General features: G+C 46.2%; 3 protein-coding genes across 5 annotated transcripts in view; 2 read left to right on the forward strand and 1 right to left on the reverse strand.

Moving 5' to 3' along the window:
- LOC121623616 (NACHT, LRR and PYD domains-containing protein 3-like) overlaps nucleotides 1-18,175 on the forward strand; it is a 377,011-nt gene that overhangs the window by 10,652 nt on the left and 348,184 nt on the right. The window lies entirely within an intron of this gene.
- LOC121623668 (NACHT, LRR and PYD domains-containing protein 12-like) lies at nucleotides 916-6,756 on the forward strand (the record flags this gene model as incomplete). Its single annotated transcript, XM_041961032.1, has 4 exons — nucleotides 916-1,067; nucleotides 3,960-4,133; nucleotides 5,198-5,371; nucleotides 6,168-6,756. Coding segments are annotated over 4 exons (519 nt in total), but the record flags the coding sequence as incomplete, so codon positions are not given.
- The window catches only part of acvr2ba (activin A receptor type 2Ba), a 30,232-nt gene continuing 26,331 nt past the window's right edge, over nucleotides 14,275-18,175 (reverse strand). The window contains exons 7-11 of the mRNA XM_041960995.1: nucleotides 16,552-16,700; nucleotides 16,129-16,243; nucleotides 15,895-16,033; nucleotides 15,340-15,470; nucleotides 14,275-14,496 (exon numbers count right to left, since the gene is read on the reverse strand). Coding sequence (XP_041816929.1) covers nucleotides 14,275-14,496; nucleotides 15,340-15,470; nucleotides 15,895-16,033; nucleotides 16,129-16,243; nucleotides 16,552-16,700 — 756 coding nt within the window. The remainder of the gene's footprint in view (nucleotides 14,497-15,339; nucleotides 15,471-15,894; nucleotides 16,034-16,128; nucleotides 16,244-16,551; nucleotides 16,701-18,175) is intronic.

Genomic DNA, 18,175 nt, shown 5'->3' on the forward strand with positions numbered 1-18,175 from the left:
AAAGCATCTGTGATGTTTTCAGTCCAGCGTGGGAGCTGCTGCAGTCCAGCTAGCTCAGCTCTGACTTACAGAATGATGACTTGAGTCGTAGTTAGCTTTACTCGCTGTTTCCTGTGGCTCTTCACACCATCTGACGCAGACTGAGTGAAAACTAACTGTAAGACAGAAGAGACACAATCACCAGTTTGTTGGCAACATGTGTTTTTCCTGCTGTAAATACATGAAAATCAAACATGTTTTATTCCAAATGAATCAAATACATTTCAATGGAAGTAACGTTTTTAACAAACTCAAAAGTGCAACAATCAAATCTCTATTTCCATCTTTGCCTCTGTAGCATTTCCAGTGTGGATTAGAGTGTTTATAGAAGAGCATGTGGACAGATTCAGCTGACTTCCTCCAATGACGAACAGGAAGTGATCTTTGTGAACCCTGAACTCCTGAAGCAGGACAAACACTTGTCAAAATAAAAGGCTTTCAAAATAAAAGTCCATCCAACATTATGTTTTAAAGGCAAAACACCTGTCTGAGCATGTTTCATAAAATGACTCATGATTATTATGAATGAGAAAAAAACAGACGAAGATGAAAGAAACAGAAGAAACAACACGTCTGATTTGATCGTTATTCCAGACTTGAGTGAGATGAGCAGCATGTTATTGATCTGTGTTGACATGAACAGCTGTATGAATGTTGTGGTGACATTTGGATGATGTCTGTAGAATCTGACATTATGATGATCCACAATAACACAATGACAAAGTCACTGGACTGATTTTAGGGCAAAGCTCATTGATTAGGACAGAGTCATGTTGAGCTGCACATTTACAACCTGAACACATCTGATTGGATTAGAAATGGATTTTTATCTTCATCATTTATTCTTTATTCAGGTTAAGTCGCTGCAGTTTGTCAGAGATCAGCTGTGCTTCTCTGGTCTCAGCTCTGAAGTCCAACCCCTCCCATCTGACAGAACTGGACCTGAGTAAGAACAACCTGCAGGATTCAGGAGTGAAGCTGCTGTCTGCTGGACTGGAGAGTCCAGACTGTAGACTGGAGACTCTGAGGTCAGTTCACTGACTCTCTGTTACTATTGTCGATCTTTAATAATAATAATAAACTTTATTGATAAAAGACCTTTTGTACAAAACATGCAGCTCAAAGTGTTTTACATTGAAAACAGAATAAAAACAGGAAACAGAAAATGAATTGAAAGAACGCAGGTAAAGATAAAAGATGAGTGTTGCAGAGAAAGCAAAACATGTGACAGATCAACTATGAAAAGAGACATTTAATCCTTCAGAACACACACACACACACACACACACACACACTGTCAGGGAGGGAGGGTTTTAGGGGAGCTATGGGTTGAACCCAGATGTAGACACAAGGGGGCACAGGTTCAAATAAACAAATTTATTTTATTCAAGAAAAAACAAAACTCAGGATACTATGGAAAACAATCACACGGGTGGGGGGGGGGGGGGACACAGAAAACGATGAGCACATAGTAGGGATGTGGAGATTCACCGATTCATATCGGTGGTCCGATATAAACGTTTGCGATGCGACTGCACCGGTAGAATGAACGTGCATCGGATATAATTTACGGGTGAATTCGCGGTGCATCTCTTCTAGCCTGTCTACACCGGCAAATCCCATTGTTAAATCGACTATTTCTATCTATGTTCTAGTATTTTCAAGGCAACCTGAATGCACCATCGCGTCCCCAGGCAGTGACGCAAGCAGGTGTTGTACACAACAGACAAACGAGGCAAACGAGAAAGACGATAGCCGCGACGAGATATTTAATGCACCAAAAAAGACACATTAATCAAACGTGTGGCAATACTTTGGGTTTTTTTAAGCGAGGGGGTCAGCGAGACAAGACGCACGCAATTTGCAAACAATGCAGTTGGGCTATCAAGTACGTCGGCAGCATGACGCAACAAGCGTTCCCTCTGAACGAGTGTTCAGTACCGCTGGTGACATATTAATAATAATAATAATAACACATTTTATTTGGAAGCGCCTTTCAGAAAACTCAAGGACACTTTACAGAGCGGGTAAAACACAAATAACACAAGATAAATACAAGCAGAATAAAAAAAAATAGTGACTGCTCAGCACAGTTTACTATTCCCAGAACATGTAGACCAGTTAATATTTCTAAAGAAAAACCTGAAACTAAGCCATATGAGGTAAATCAGTGAGGTGTTTGCAGTAAATGGCATTGTTTGATTGCCAGTAGTTGATGTTTTTTGCTTACATCGTGAGCAGTTAAGAAAGACTTGTTCGGAAATGTTGTTTATTTACATGTTCAATTTCTTATAGAAATTACACCAATACGTTTTCCTCCTAATACACAGGAGCACTATGGACAAGAAATACCTCTATTTGAGCCCCTTGGTGAGAGTATTGTTTACAGCAGCTGTTACTGGCTGCCAGTTAGAGTTTTATTTTTTTTACACTTGATTCTGTAAAACATTGTTATTTGATTTTCATTCTTTGTGAGAAATCAGTCAACTTACTGAAACAAGCACATCATTCTGGCAGACAGTAGTATGTGTTGCTGGTCATGTTATCTGCACTATTCACATGGTTAATACTGTGCTTTCTGAAACTGTTTAACTGTGACGTTTTATACATTTTGTATAATTATAGAGACAGAGAACATAATTGGGAGTTAGGAGTGCTAATTATAAATACAATTGAATGCTCTGTCTACTGAAATATGTCTTTTTTAAAACATGATTTATTGGTTGCTCCATAAAAAAACAAATATTAAATACATCCCTCAAATTGATACAGAGAGTAAAGCAGAATTGTGCTATTGAGGTAAAAAACCTGATGTTACTATTACTCTCTCATACTGCAACTAACTGTATTGAATGCTCACATCATATCGAAACATCCTTTTATAATTAAATCATATCGTTATCAAATCATTTTTGAATCGCATCGTATCGTGAGCAGGAGTGAATCGTATCGCATTGCATCGACGGGAGCTTCAGTGTATCGTAACTGTATCGTATCGGTGTCAGCGCATCGAGATGCATATCGAATCGGCCTCAGTGGTGGAGATATACAACCCTAGCACATAGGCAAACACAGAACAAACGCTTACAATGAACGTGACACGGCTGATTGACGAGGACAACACTAGGAAACAATGGACAACACTCACGTGGCTTGTGGCATGGTTAGAGACAAAGACAACACGAAGGAAAACACTTACAAGGAACGAGGCATAAGGTCAAGGCAAGGGATCAAGGGACAAAGGAAGGTAACGCAGACAACGACCTGACAAAGACTGGGGGGGGGGGGGGCACGGACTTAAATACACAAGGGAGGACAACTAATGACACACAGGTGAAACAGATTAGACAATCAAAAGGGCGGGAAAACACAGGAAGTAAAGCAAACAAAGACACATAACTCGAACCTTCAAAATAAAACAGGATGTGACAAAAACAGACAATGACAACACACAAGAGGAAACTGAACAAAAAACCAGCGTGCACAGCACGGGACACACACAGAAGAACACACACACTGACTCGCAAGCGCACACACACACACACACACACACACTCTCACACACACACACTCTCTAACACACACACACACACAGAAGAACTCACTCACTCACACACACACACACACACACACACAGCTGTTTAAAGGATCAATATGTGGACTTGAGTGAGATGAGCAGCATGTTATTGATCTGTGTTGACATGAACAGCTGTATGAATGTTGTGGTGACATTTGGATGATGTCTGTAGAATCTGACATTATGATGATCCACAATAACACAATGACAAAGTCACTGGACTGATTTTAGGGCAAAGCTCATTGATTAGGACAGAGTCATGTTGAGCTGCACATTTACAGCCTGAACACATCTGATTGGATTAGAAATGGATTTTTATCTTCATCATTTATTCTTTATTCAGGTTGAGTCGCTGCAGTTTGTCAAAGATCAGCTGTGCTTCTCTGGCCTCAGCTCTGAAGTCCAACCCCTCCCATCTGACAAAACTGGACCTGAGTGAAAACAAGCTGCACGATTCAGGAGTGAAGCTGCTGTCTGCTGGACTGGAGAGTCCAGACTGTAGACTGAAGACTCTGAGGTCAGTTCACTGACTCTCTGTTACTATTGTCGATCTTTAATAATAATAATAAACTTTATTGATAAAAGACCTTTTGTACAAAACATGCAGCTCAAAGTGTTTTACATTGAAAACAATAAAAACAGGAAACAGAAAATGAATTGAAAGAACGCAGGTAAAGATAAAAGCTGAGTGTTGCAGAGAAAGCAAAACATGTTACAGATCAACTATGAAAAGAGACATTTAAAAACAATGAAAATATGTTTAATGAACAAGTGAAGCTCATTTCTGTTCAGACACAACTTCCATCAGTCACGTTTTAAATGAGCTTTTGTTGATATTTTCATGTTTGTTGAAGTAAATTTAGTCTTCAGTCACAAAGATTTGTGCTTCTTAAAGAAAGTGTAGAAAATGTTGACTGTTAGTTGTTCAAGTCAATGAATGTTGATGATTTTTGGTAAATGTTCACATCTGGATCCAGAAGATCCTCTGAACTAATATTTGTTTCAATTGATCAAGTTGACTTGATGAAGTGGAAATATTTCTTTAGTTTCTGATGATTTTAATGTGTTTTCACAAATAATGACTGATGATTGATATTGAGCCTCCAGAACACACACACACACACACACACACACACACACACACACACACACACACACACAGAGGATCACACACACACACACACACATAGAGGAACACACACACACACACACACACACACACACACACAGAGGATCACACACACACACACACACACACACACACACACACACACACACACACACACACACACACACAGCTGTTTAAAGGATCAATATGTGGACTTGAGTGAGATGAGCAGCATGTTATTGATCTGTGTTGACATGAACAGCTGTATGAATGTTGTGGTGACATTTGGATGATGTCTGTAGAATCTGACATTATGATGATCCACAATAACACAATGACAAAGTCACTGGACTGATTTTAGGGCAAAGCTCATTGATTAGGACAGAGTCATGTTGAGCTGCACATTTACAACCTGAACACATCTGATTGGATTAGAAATTGATTTTTATCTTCATCATTTATTCTTTATTCAGGTTGAGGGACTGCAGTTTGTCAGAGATCAGCTGTGCTTCTCTGGCCTCAGCTCTGAAGTCCAACCCCTCCCATCTGACAGAACTGGACCTGAGTGAGAACCAGCTGCAGGATTCAGGAGTGAAGCTGCTGTCTGCTCTGGTGAAGAGTCCAGACTGTAGACTGAAGACTCTGAGGTCAGTAGAGGGTTGGAGTCAGTCCATGCTGGTCTCAGCAGGTTTGTTCTAAACACAGTTAGTATCAAAGCACAGATCCAGTATTTCCTGTAAACCTCCAACCTTCTCAGCAGCTGCTTTCCTCAGTGAAGCTGTGAGAGGAGAATGGTGACAGGCTTCAGGATTGGACAGAAAGACAGAGAGAGAGAGAACAGTTAGCCAATCAGAGGAGTCAGAGTCTTGTTGTGATCATGTGTTTGAGTTGATGTGCAGACGACTGTTGTTGTTGTGTTCATGTCTACAGGAAATAAAGCTGGATTACAGCTGACAGCATTACAAGCTGTATAGAGACAGAGGTCCTCCTTCATCAAACTGTCGTACCATCAAATCTGATCTCAAACTATTTGTTCTCTCATTTCAGCACTAAAGAATTGATCAGTTAATGTTTGTCACAGCTCTCAGATCAGTGTGACTGAAGCCTGCAAATCTCTGGCTCTCATTTCAAAGAACCATCATTACATTTAGTAACCATGTGGCCGGTGTACTTGAGTGAAATGTGCAGAGTAAACAGGCTTGATGGCCAAAGTGTCTGCAGGTGTGTGAGCTTCCAGCTCAGTGTGTTCACTCCAACACGTTAACATGAGAGCTGAGAGGAAGCTGGCTACGCTACACAGCCGCTCCACTTCTGGTCTGAACAGGACTGAAGTCCCTGCTGCTCTTTATACTGGATGTGCTGCATCACTGACTGCCAGCTGATGAAGGAGTCTCTGTAAACTCTGATTCATGACTCCTGTTGTCTGTCTTCTTCTCTCATCAGGTGGATGTGGTCTCAGTAAGCGTGTGAGCGATCAGAAAAGTGATCAGCTGAGAGCCGATCGGCTGCGTCCTGATGATCCAGAGAGGTTGAAGCAGCAGCAGCTTGTGGGTGGAGAGGCTCTGACTGGGCCATGTTACTGGGAGGTAGAGTGGAGAGGAGAGCTTCATCCAGCAGTGACTGACAGAGGAACCACAACAAGTGGAGATGAGTGTCAGTGCTGCAGTGTGAACTGCTCTGAGATCAGCTCCACTGTCAGACACAGTGTCCAGTCCAGCATCCTCCCTGTGTGTTGCTGTGGATGTGACAGGGTATCATCAGTGTATCTGGACTGCTGTGCTGCTGCTCTGTCCTTCTACACAGTCTCTGCAGACCCTCCTCCACTCCTTCTGCTCCTCCTCTGTCGGCTCTCTGTGTTTCAGCTTGATGGATATTTGGCTCATATTTCTATACTTTGATAACTTTGAGTACACACATATATTCTGCTAATAGTTAGATTACATGCACATGCTCACGTTAATGATAGTTGGATCCTGATGTGTTGATCTGATTCATGTTTTCTGCTGATGGATTGTGTGACTGAATAATAAACAGAAATTCTTCTTCTCCTGGTTCAGTTTTTCCTTTATTATTCATAGAAGTGATTTAGACGAGGACTGATTCTTTGTGTGCAGAATATATCTGAGGCCAGTGTGACCCTGAACAGGAGGTTTTGAGATAGAGACCTGGCATGGGGGACATCTTGGAGCCCTCGATTTAAGATAGAACAGGTTGGCGTCAGGGATCAGGGTGTCTCTAGATTTGTCCTTACAAACAGGTTGCTGGGCTCACTGTTCACTGTTGTTGACTTTCACCTGTTCATTAAAGTGACTGGACAAAGACCAGAAACCGTCAGGCCTCTGCGGGGCTTCTTCGCCGCCGCTCGCCACATCCACGTGTGGCCTTCGTGCAGCGCATCCGTTAAATAATCCGCAGTGGTCCGTATGGTCAGGCTCAGGCGTGTTTCTTTATCCGCCGTGACAGCAGTCCACACACTCCTCTCACTTCATTACCTGCACGCAAACACACAAACGGCTCCTCGGCGCGCTCCACCTGACGCTCGAAACGCTGCGTAACAACACACCTGCGCTCTGAGTCCAGCCTCACCTGTTCGCACCTGTCCCCAGACTCCACCTGCTGTACAATGAGGGAATTACAGCAAGTCGACACATAATGACGCGGCACAGAAAGGCTCCGACAGCAGTGAACGTTTCATCTGGTGATTGTTGTCGGTGCGAACAGTTAAAATGTGCTGAAACTGCTCTGAGACACAAACTTCAATCATCTGACAAGTTTAACATCAAACAGCAGCATTAAACCGAGCAGCAGCGAGCGCCTCCGGTCTGCTCCGACGTCCAATCAGAACACAGAGTTCCTGCCTGCGAGATGACGCAGAGGAAGACTCACGTCCACTGAGCTCTGCTGCATCATGATTGTTGTGTTTAGATTTTTTGACAGAATTAAGATCAGCGTCACGTCTGTAAGAACAATTTTCAACGTCGTCTTTTTCCTGAAACGTCTCATTTTAGACCAAACGTGTGAAGATTTACAACAAACTGAAGTTTGAAGTCGTTCAGACAGAAGAAGAAGAAAATAAAAGACTCAGAAATGAATGAAAGAAACGAGCCTCGGAAATAAATTCAGTGTCTGTTGAGAGAAATTATGTTTTTTCATCAATCGATTATTGATTAAAGATTTTTATTGAAAAGAAGTAAAAACAACAGAAGTCTGAAATGATTTGACAAAATTTATTTCCAAATACAAAAAGATAAAACTGAGTGTGTGTGTGTGTGTGTGTGTGTGTGGACTACAACTACAATCATTCAGACAATAATGATCCTGGTGGAGAGGAAGAGATGTCCAATAGACACACACACACTCACTTACACACACACACGGTCTCTCTCTCTCACACACACACACACACACACACACAGTTAAAGTGTCTTCCTAACGAGGACTGAAATGAAACGTCTATGTTCCATCATTGCTTGTCAAAGTGGACAGAAAACGTCTCTCTGGAACCTTCCAGCATCACAGCAGGACGGACAGAACCTGGAGAAGAACCAGTTTATTCTGTGAAATGTTTCGTCTTCCTGCCGGACACATTCTTCACCTGCCGGATACCAACATTTCTATTTCTAGATTTAAAAGAGCTCCTCTCGCACGTCTTCAGTCCAAAACACAGCGTTGTCTTTTTGTCTTTTTACAGTGATGAAGACCAGCTCTCAGCTGATAGAAGGTCCATGTTTCTTTTTTCAGAGCACGTTTGTTCCATCAGTAGTACGAGTTTGTCTCTGTGTTCTACAGTTGAGCTACAACAGTGAAACATAAGGTACAAGATTTACATTTCACACCACCGTCACCGTCATCACCACCGTCACCGTCATCATCGTCGTCGTGGTTCCGGTGGAGAGGACGGGGTTTGGTAAAGATGGCCGCCTCCCCGCTTCACATCGTCTGTATGAGCTGAACGACTTTAAACGCCGCTTCAGTCCCTGAAGTTCAGACACGCGATTCTTCTTTTGTTATTTTAATGATATTAAATCTCATCTTTCTTCCTCCGTGAGCGAGTGTGAGCAGCTGGAAGGAGACAGGAGACACGTCTGTCCCGCAGCTTCGTCTCGCGCCAAGTGACGAGTCAAAACTCTGCTCGTGACGAGCTGCGCGCTGTCTAATTGGATTGTGTTGCTATGGAAACAGCTTATTACTCGCGAGTCGCCGACGTTCACGTCTGTGAAACCTCAAACGAAGGAGGACGTAGAGAGGACGCAGTCAGACGGAGTCGTCCATCGTTCAGAGACGCTCAGAAACGTCACGGTTGACGGCCGTCGGTCTCGTCCGATCTCGTGACGGGGAGATCTAAACTGTTTCTAGCGAAGAGTTCGTTTCTCGAGATTCCTCGTCATGTTTTCAGGTAACTTTGAGTGAAGTTGGACGCGCGTCCTGTTGTGAGGAAGGTGTCTGGAATAAAGTGCAGCTCCGCAGAGCAGAGCGTCGCACCTGGAAGCGGCCATCTTTACACACCTGGTTTGTTCGGGATAAGAAGAAGCCAGGAGGAGTCACGTGACTCCTCCGCTCGTCACAACGACGACGTTTGTTCACGATGACCCCTTGACAACGTGCCTGGGAAACCCCTCGCGGCTCCTCTGACCAATGAAAGGCCTGAACGAGTAAACGTGTGTGTGGAACATGAATGTGTTCATTCCTGTCTGCTTGGTTCAGACCTGCTGAGTCTCCTCTTGTTCTCCACATGGAGGATCACAGTGTTCCAACAGCAGACCTGTGACACTGATCTCAGGTCTGCTGCTCACCTGTGACCTTCATCAGGTGGCACATGACCAGTTCCTCTGTCTGATCTGTCGTTAAAGAGCTCTGTTGTTGTCTTCAGGCTGAGAGTGAAGCTCTGCAGCAGTGGAGGAGGAGGAGCAGGAGGAGGAAGGTTTCACAGGGTCAGGGGGTCATTGTGAGTCCCATTACACGTGGCAGACGCCTCGTCACACCGGCGGCGTTCATATGAAGCACAGAATACGTGACTGAGGCTCATGTTTACTGACACAACAAAGACTTTTGGATGTCGAGAAGAAATCAACAAGCGGCCGCTTCTTGTTTCCTCCTTTCAGGCACTTGACTGGCCACCGAATGGAAGCATCACTTACACATTAAACCTAAACAAGCCTTTAAATGGAGACTTTTCATTAGAAATGCTGTGAAGGCAGAAACCTGGGAAACGCGGCTCGCTGCTTCCTCCCACTGTTTAGCATCGATGCTAACCAGTCCACCATCGGCTGGTCACGTGACGGATAAATGTGATCCCTCTTCAAGTCACGCTGGAGTTATTTTAGCTGTGATGTTCATGTTGCATCACTGAGCTCAGAGCTGCCGCTGTTCTGGACTGAATCATGTTCAGAGGCGTTCCTAATATTCTGGCCCCTCGTTAGGGCCAACAGGAAGAAACATGAGAAGCAGCAACACCTTCACCTCTGAGCTCGGTGAACAACTGAACTGAACCGACTCGTCTCTGACGCCAAACGCTGCTCGGACGGCGCCGGCGTTTCCTATACAGGGCGGGAGCCCGGAACTGCCGCCATGTTGACTCCGATCCGCCGATAATGTCCCGGACTTTGAGTCGCCGTCATTCGGTCACCGTAAAGTTACTAAGGTGGCACTTATTCTTTACAAGTGTGATATGTTAGCCAACTCAATGCTAACAGAACAAGCTAACTCAGCTTACATGTACTGTAGTTAATGCGGGAGAACGAAAGAGTTTCACTGACGCAAACTCCAAGAACGTCCGTTTATTTCAACATTTTCTGCTTCAGCCTGAACGTCACATTATGAGGGTCAAATATCTGCTCTGTTGGCACTTGGGTTAGCTAAAATGAGCCCTTTAGCATTGTTAGCATTCAACACATTGGTCCCCCTTATTCATTTTGGCCAGACACCCCAGTGGTTTCATGGTGGGATGCTAACGATGCTAACTGTATTTGTGGAGGAACATTTCGCTCCACAGCGTGACGCCTCTCTGCTCAACGTCTCCTGTTCATCTCCACGGAAACGACAGCGCCAACGTTTGTTGAGGGTTTTGGTTACGAATCCACGACATGAAAATGAGCCCGTGTTTCTCCTCCCCAAACCTGAACGATAAAGTTCCACCATCGCCACCGTTTCTGCCCGTGTGGCTTTAATGAGGTAATATGTTCCTGGAAACACCTGGAAACACCTGGATCTGAGTCAGCATCGTCTCAGAAGGTTCCGTGTCACATCGAGATCACACCTGGATATGAGTCAGAAAACACACCTGGAACTGCTGAACGTATCAGATATTATTCAAAATGTATTTCCAGAAAAACATATTCTGGTGTGACGTTTAGGAAATGTGAGCTTTTACATTCACAGGAAGGACAGACAGGAAGTGAAGAAGGAAGCTCCAGAGATGAAGTCAGTTAAAGGCACAAACACCAACGACGTGAGAAAACCTCAAGAAATGAGAGGTGAGAAGGAAAGGAGGAGAGAGGAAACGAGGAGAGGAGGAGAGAACAGGAATGAGGACAAGTAGGTCAGGAGGAAATTATGCAAAAGGAAAGGAGACAAGGACAAGAAATGAGGCAAGAGGAAAGGAGACAAGGAGGGGAAAGGAGATGAGGAAATGAAGGAAGAGGAAAGTAAGAAAGGAGATGAGGAGAGTAAAGGGGACAAGAGGAAAGGAGACGAGGAGAGGCCAAACAGAGAGGACAAAAGGTAAGGAAACAAGTAAAGAGGTGAAGAAGAAGAAGACACCAAGACACACGTGGAAAAACTAGAAAAGGAGGAAAGGAAAGGAGATAAGAGTAGAAATGAGGAGATGATAAGTGAAGGAGACAAAAAGCGAGGAGCAAAGAGCAGGGAAGCCGTGAGGACACGAGGACGGGATGGTGAAGCGGTCCAGCTCGGTCCAGGTGCTTCATGATATCGGCAGTTCAGTTCAGTTCAGTCTAAAAAACAGTTTACTTTTTACACGGCGGAGGTTCGAGTCTCGCTGTGACCTGGTTCCTTTTCTCCTTCAGTCCGTTTGGAGATTTTATGTAAAAAAAAAAAATCACTTCCCTAATCAAAGATTAAACGACAAAGAATAAAAAGCTCACGATAAAATATTATGTGACTACAAGTCGTCAAAGCAACTAATAAAATATAGAAACAGAACTTTAACACGTAGAAAAGTCGTCTGAGGTATTTCTGGTGTACTGAGGTGATCTGTGGTTCATGAGCAGTATTGTTTTGATTGACTTTTTTACTTTTTCTCCAGCTTTTCTATCTTTTCCACTCGTTTACTAGTCGAGTCCGACGCTCCTCGAACGCCCGACGCTCCTCGAACGCCTCATCTCGCTTCACCGACTTCGTACAAAGACGGAGAGTTGCATGTGTTCAATGCACCGAAAGTCAAATGAACAATAAAACGGAAAATACAGAAATATATTCATCTTTGAGTCTGAATCATCTTCATCGTGGTCAGCAGCATCGTAGACATTCACTGTTACACGTATGGCATCACAGGAACAACAGCAACACAAAAACACACCAACGACAGACACACGGCCGTGTTTCTGTTTCCAGCTCCGGTCGTTAGTGGTAACGCAGGATGAAGCCGCTTTCTCAACAGGACTCTACGCAGCCGGTTTCCAAGGCGACAGACGGACGCCCGGTTTTGGTCCCGGTTGAAGGAAAAACAAAAGAAAAAGTGAGGAGGTGACCGATGACCTTTAACCTCTGCAGACCTTTGCACTGATGAAGAGGAAGCTGACCAGGCGCAGCCTCAGTGTTCAGTGAAATATCGCTGATCGAAGGTCACACATTCATGCCGCTCGCTGACAAACTCTAATTATTCCATATTTTTCTCATGTTTGGACTCGAAGCAACAATCCACAGAGCTGGAGTCTTTAAATATTTAGTTTCATGTTTCAGAAGCTTCAGTAATGAACGAAAAACAGCTGCCGACTGCAGTTTTTATCAGACCAACAGTGTTTGTGGCAGCGCAACGGTGTGTGTGTGTGTGTTTTGAAATAGAAAACAGATTTCTGCAGTGCTGCAGCTCAACCAGAAGGTGGCGCCGCTGGAAGGTAACAGAACTGAGGAGGTCAAAGGTCACAGGTCCTTCACTGACCTCCAGCTACAAAAACGACAACCAGACATGAAACAATCCACACGTGCGGTATAAAACCAAACTTAGAAAAAAGAAAACTCATTGTGTCACATCATGTGACTGCTCACATTACACACACACACACACACACACACACACACACACACACACACACACACTCTCTCGCACATACGCTCACACACACTGACCTGACTGCATAAACTACTCTATGCATTATGAGGTCTTGCACCTTGTGTAGGGTGTGTTTTCCCCTTGTAGCCAATAGGCTTTGAGCACCCTCAGACAAGCCACTCCCACCTGTTGTTGTCCCCGCCCCGTCAAGACAGTGGAAACTGCGTCGAACCCCCTCGCCCCACCCCTCCGACCCCTGTAGACCTGGTTACCTGAGAAGTTTTATTTCTGAGCCAACCAAAATGCTGTGGTTGAACGCAGCCAGCCAATCAAATCTCTGCATGCAAGAAGTCTGCCTCCTGGGTCCTGAAAAGCAATCCTGTCAGACGTCTGTCAGTCCTCAACCTCAAACTATAACAGCTGAACACAAAAAAAAGAGTTAAAAACAAACACCGTCCAGTCTTTCCTTCTGACCTCACTTCCTGTTTCCTGTCTGCTTGGATGCAACCCGTTGGATCCGAAGGTTTGTCGCGTGTGAATCGTAGCGTGAGATCGCAGGAGAAAAATAGAAAAGAAAGAGTCCAAGAAAAGGTAGAAAAACAAATGTTAGAGAGTTTGCTGTCGGTATTTGTTGTGTAACAGTCATCGCGTTCCTACAAGAGTTCTGCAGCATTGGAGTAAAAAAACATCCTTGATGGTAGGTGGTTGCAAAGTTACCAGGTAGGTAGATAAGTCCAGATCTGGAGGAGTAGAAGAAGACCGCAGAGGGAAGAAAGTACGAGGAGAACGTTAAAAAATCTGCCAAAGGAATGAAAGTGGCTGCTGAGGTACCTGCAGATAAAGAGCATTCACTGAGTCGGGCCCTGAATGCCTTCCAGTGCTGGCTGTTCCTGCATGTGTGTGCTGTTAGCTTGGTTTTCTCATAAAACACACACACACACACACACACACACACACACACACACACACTCGCTTAAAAAAAAAAAAAAGACACCAATGACTCAAGACTTGGAGGAAATCTTGAGGTAAACGAGGACGTGTGCTGGTAACATTTGTCCCGAAGGACGAAGAGAATCGAAGAAAAGAAGGAGAGTCCAGAGAGATTAAATAGCAGCTGCTTTCACGCCGTGTTTCTGGTTTCGGTTGTAAAATTCCACTGAGAAAAGATGGTGTGTGTGTGTGTGTGTGTGTGTGTGTGTGTGTATGTGTGTGTGTGTGTGTGTGTCGTCCGGTCCTTTTCTCAGGAAGCTGAACCGAACTTCAGGAAAATGGCCGGTGACATCGGGCGTCCACAACAAGTCTGTTTTCTGTTGACTCCCCTCATATACTGGACTCCTTGGGCGGTAGGTCCACATTGGTTACCATGGGAACAGGTGTGAGCGTGGAGACCATCAGGGTGTGGTGGTCAGAGGTAGGCGGGGCGATGGCGGCGGTGAGGCGGCGGACCTGGGAGATCCTCTCCTCCACGCAGCCGGCCGACAGTCGAGCCTCGGCGTCGTGATCCCAGCACTCCTCCACCGTCTCGCAGATCTGAGCCAGACCCTGAAAAACCACATTCAGGTGAGACCATGCTTTGATTGTCTGCTTCCTGTTCCACACAGTGTGTGCTGTTTGGTTCGTGGTCTCAAAACCGCATCATGACGTGATCATTTCATTTTCAATGGGAGGAAATACACTGAATATTCTTCAAAATAAAATCACGGACATTTAAAACTGTTCCAAATGCTTTAAAATGTTAAAAAGTGGCATCCTGGAAGGGCTCAGTCATCACAGACAGAAAGACAAACCAACATCACCAGTCAAACAAAAACCTGACACTGCGTCCCGGGCCGACAGTCCACAAGAGTCCAGTAGAACGAGGGGCGGCGGACTCGAACACAGTGTTTCTACATGTCCGGGCTTTAAAGGTAAGACTGTGTTTGTTGCTGCTGTTTACAGCCTCCTCATGCAAAGTCGAAACATGTATTAAAGGAAGTGTGTGAGGTCATCAGCGGTCACATGACAAGCTCAGAGCTGTTTTATCTAAATTTCACCACCAGGGGGAGAAACACCCTGAATACCCTGACCATGAACGGCTACAAAGACCCGCCGATTTGTTGCTAAAGTAGCTGCGAACTGTAGCTACCATTAGCTTGTTAGCTTGCGGTCCTGTCAGCTGACTCAGGGCGACCGTGGCTCAGGTAGAGAGGTCGTCCACGAATCAGAAGGTCGCGGTTCGATCCCTGACCTCGGCCGCCTTCATGTCAAAGTATCCTTGGGCAAGATACTGAACCCCAGGTTCCTCCTGAAGTCGTGCATCGGTGTGTGAATGCTCGTAATGCTCGTCTGTGTGTGTGTGTGTGTGTGTGTGTGCGTGTGCGTGTGCGTGTGCGTGTGTGTACTCACGCTGTGTTTGAGCCAGAGGTCTTTGAAGGCTGGTCTCATCTTCTTGTGGACGATGACTTCCTGCAGGTCCTCCAGTGACGGATGCTGACCGACCTCCTCCTCAAACGGCAGCATGTACTCACCCACCGGACCTAAAACACACACACGCACACACACACACACGCAGTCAGGGTGTGTGTGTGTGTATAAAGACACTGTTTTGAGTTTTTGGCCTGCGGTGTGCCTCGAGGGTCGATTCGTGGAGCAGTTTTCTTCTCCCTTTGGGTTTTCTGTTCGTTGTTATGCTGATGACCTCAGTATTTTCTACGAAACTAAACGACTGATACAGAACGCCGGATCCTCGTTCATGGGTCCAGATACTGCCATCTACTGGTTACCGGCCGCCAGCATCATCAAGCCTGTTGCCGGACATCTTGGTTCCCAGTTCATGTTTTTAGCAACACATCACAGAGCCTGTCATGTTTTTATCTGCTCAGAATTACTGAAAAAACATCTATGTTAAAGTCTTGTCTGTGTGTGTGTGTGTGTGTGTGTGTGTGTGTGTGTGTGTGTTACCATCAGCAGCCTTGCAGCGGGACACCAGCTCCCACAGCACCAGACCGACGGCGTACATGTCGATTCGGAGGAAGGCGTCTCTCTGGAAGTTGATGGCTCCTTCTAACACCTCTGGAGCCATGTAACGCCTGGTGCCCACCTGCACACACACACACACACACACACACACACACACACTCATGAGAGCGAGTTCAGTGCTTCACTCCACAGCCACCTGCAGGCACAGCAGCTCACCTGTCCGTGCATCTCTCCAGGTGGTTTCCCCGGCTCGAAGCAAACAGCTAGACCGAAGTCACCGATCACCGCTGTGAGGTCTGAACGCAGCATGATGTTCTTACTCTTAAAATCCCTGAGAGACGAACACAGGCAAAGACATGGGGGGTTCAAAGTCTGACACGCTGCCCCCCTTCAGACAAAAGTGAGCCCCCACAACACCTCCAGGCCTATGAACCACAGAGGAACATGCCAATGACACGTTCTGAGGCTTCGTGTTAAGATTAAAGTTCATATGAGATCAGTCTCGTGGTAAAAAGCTGCCGCTGCAGCTGGCGGGAAAATGGCTGCTGTCTACAGAGCGCCGCTGTTTGAGCAGCGGCTCAAGCTACGCGACCTTAGACGTGACTGATCAGACGGAGGAGTTGTGAGTTGCGGGCAGACCTGTGAGCGATGGCCGGTTTGGGTCCCTCTCCTTTCAGTCGGGGGACGTCTTCGTGAAGGTAAGCCAGGCCGCAGGCCATCGACTCGGCGATGTGGCACAGCTCAGACCAGCTGATGATGTTTCCCTTCAGGAAGTCAGACAGAGAGCCCTGCAGAGACACACAGTGTGCACGGCCTTCATGTAAACCACATCCAACCACCCTTTCTGTCTGTAACTGGACGAACAGGAAGAACATCTGGTGCTGATTCTGAATCAAATCTGCTTCCATCCCCTGATCCGGCTGGTTCGGTCATCACAAACTCCTGCTGTTCGTCCAAACGTTGTTTAGCTTTACTTGAAATCCGAGCAGAGATGTAAAATCTATCAGGATGAAGTTTGGTTAAATGTGTCTAAATTGAAGCAGCGGACGTGATTTCCATCTGACGGGACCACAAAGCCAAAAAAAAAACATCCAAGACCTTCATATTCACAGAATTTAACTTGATAATAGAAAATTATAGAATTAGAAAGTGTTGAAATAATCATTCAACAGATTCATGTAGGCGGTCGCCCAGGGCGCCACCTAATAAAAAATAATAACAATAATAATAAAGAAATAAAGCAAGAAAAAAACTTCCCTGCTCTCACAAAGTGCCTGCCGGCAGACTGCATCTGTGGGCTGCCTGCACCTGTGGGCTGCCTGCACCTGTAGGCTGCCTGCACCTGTAGGGAGCCTGCACCTGTGGGCTGCCTGCACCCGTGGGCTGCCTGCACCTGTAGGCTGCCTGCACCTGTAGGGAGCCTGCACCTGTAGGGAGCCTGCACCTGTGGGCTGCCTGCACCTGTGGGCTGCCTGCACCTGTAGGCTGCCTGCACCTGTAGGGAGCCTGCACCTGTGGGCTGCCTGCACCTGTAGGCTGCCTGCACCTGTAGGGAGCCTGCACCTGTGGGCTGCCTGCACCTGTGGGCTGCCTGCACCTGTGGGCTGCCTGCACCTGTAGGGAGCCTGCACCTGTAGGCTACCTGCACCTGTAGGGAGCCTGCACCTGTAGGCTGCCTGCACCTGTAGGGAGCCTGTACCTGTAGGGAGCCTGCACCTGTGGGCTGCCTGCACGTGTAGGGAGCCTGCACCTGTGGGCTGCCTGCACCTGTAGGCTGGCTGCACCTGTAGGCATCCTGCACCTGTGGGCAGCCTGCACCTGTAGGCTGCCTGCACCTGTAGGCTGCCTGCACCTTTAGGGAGCCTGCACCTGTAGGCTGCCTGCACCTGTAGGCTGCCTGCACCTTTAGGGAGCCTGCACCTGTAGTCTGCCTGCACCTGTGGGCTGCCTGCACCTGTAGGCTGCCTGCACCTGTAGGGAGCCTGCACCTGTAGGCTGCCTGCACCTGTAGGCTGCCTGCACCTTTAGGGAGCCTGCACCTGTGGGCTGCCTGCACCTTTAGGGAGCCTGCACCTGTGGGCTGCCTGCACCTGTGGGCTGCTGTGCCGTGTGCACAGACAGAGGGGCATGTTGGGATGTAGAGTGCCAGAGCTGACTGACTGATGGACAGCTGTCCGTCACAGGTTATTTGTTCGTAATGAAAAGGACCAAACCAAACATATGTCGTCTTATGGACAGTCAGACCTGGATGGGAAAGAACTGG

Source organism: Chelmon rostratus, chromosome 20, assembly GCF_017976325.1.
Source record: "Chelmon rostratus isolate fCheRos1 chromosome 20, fCheRos1.pri, whole genome shotgun sequence".
Classification (NCBI taxonomy): Eukaryota; Metazoa; Chordata; class Actinopteri; order Chaetodontiformes; family Chaetodontidae; genus Chelmon; species Chelmon rostratus.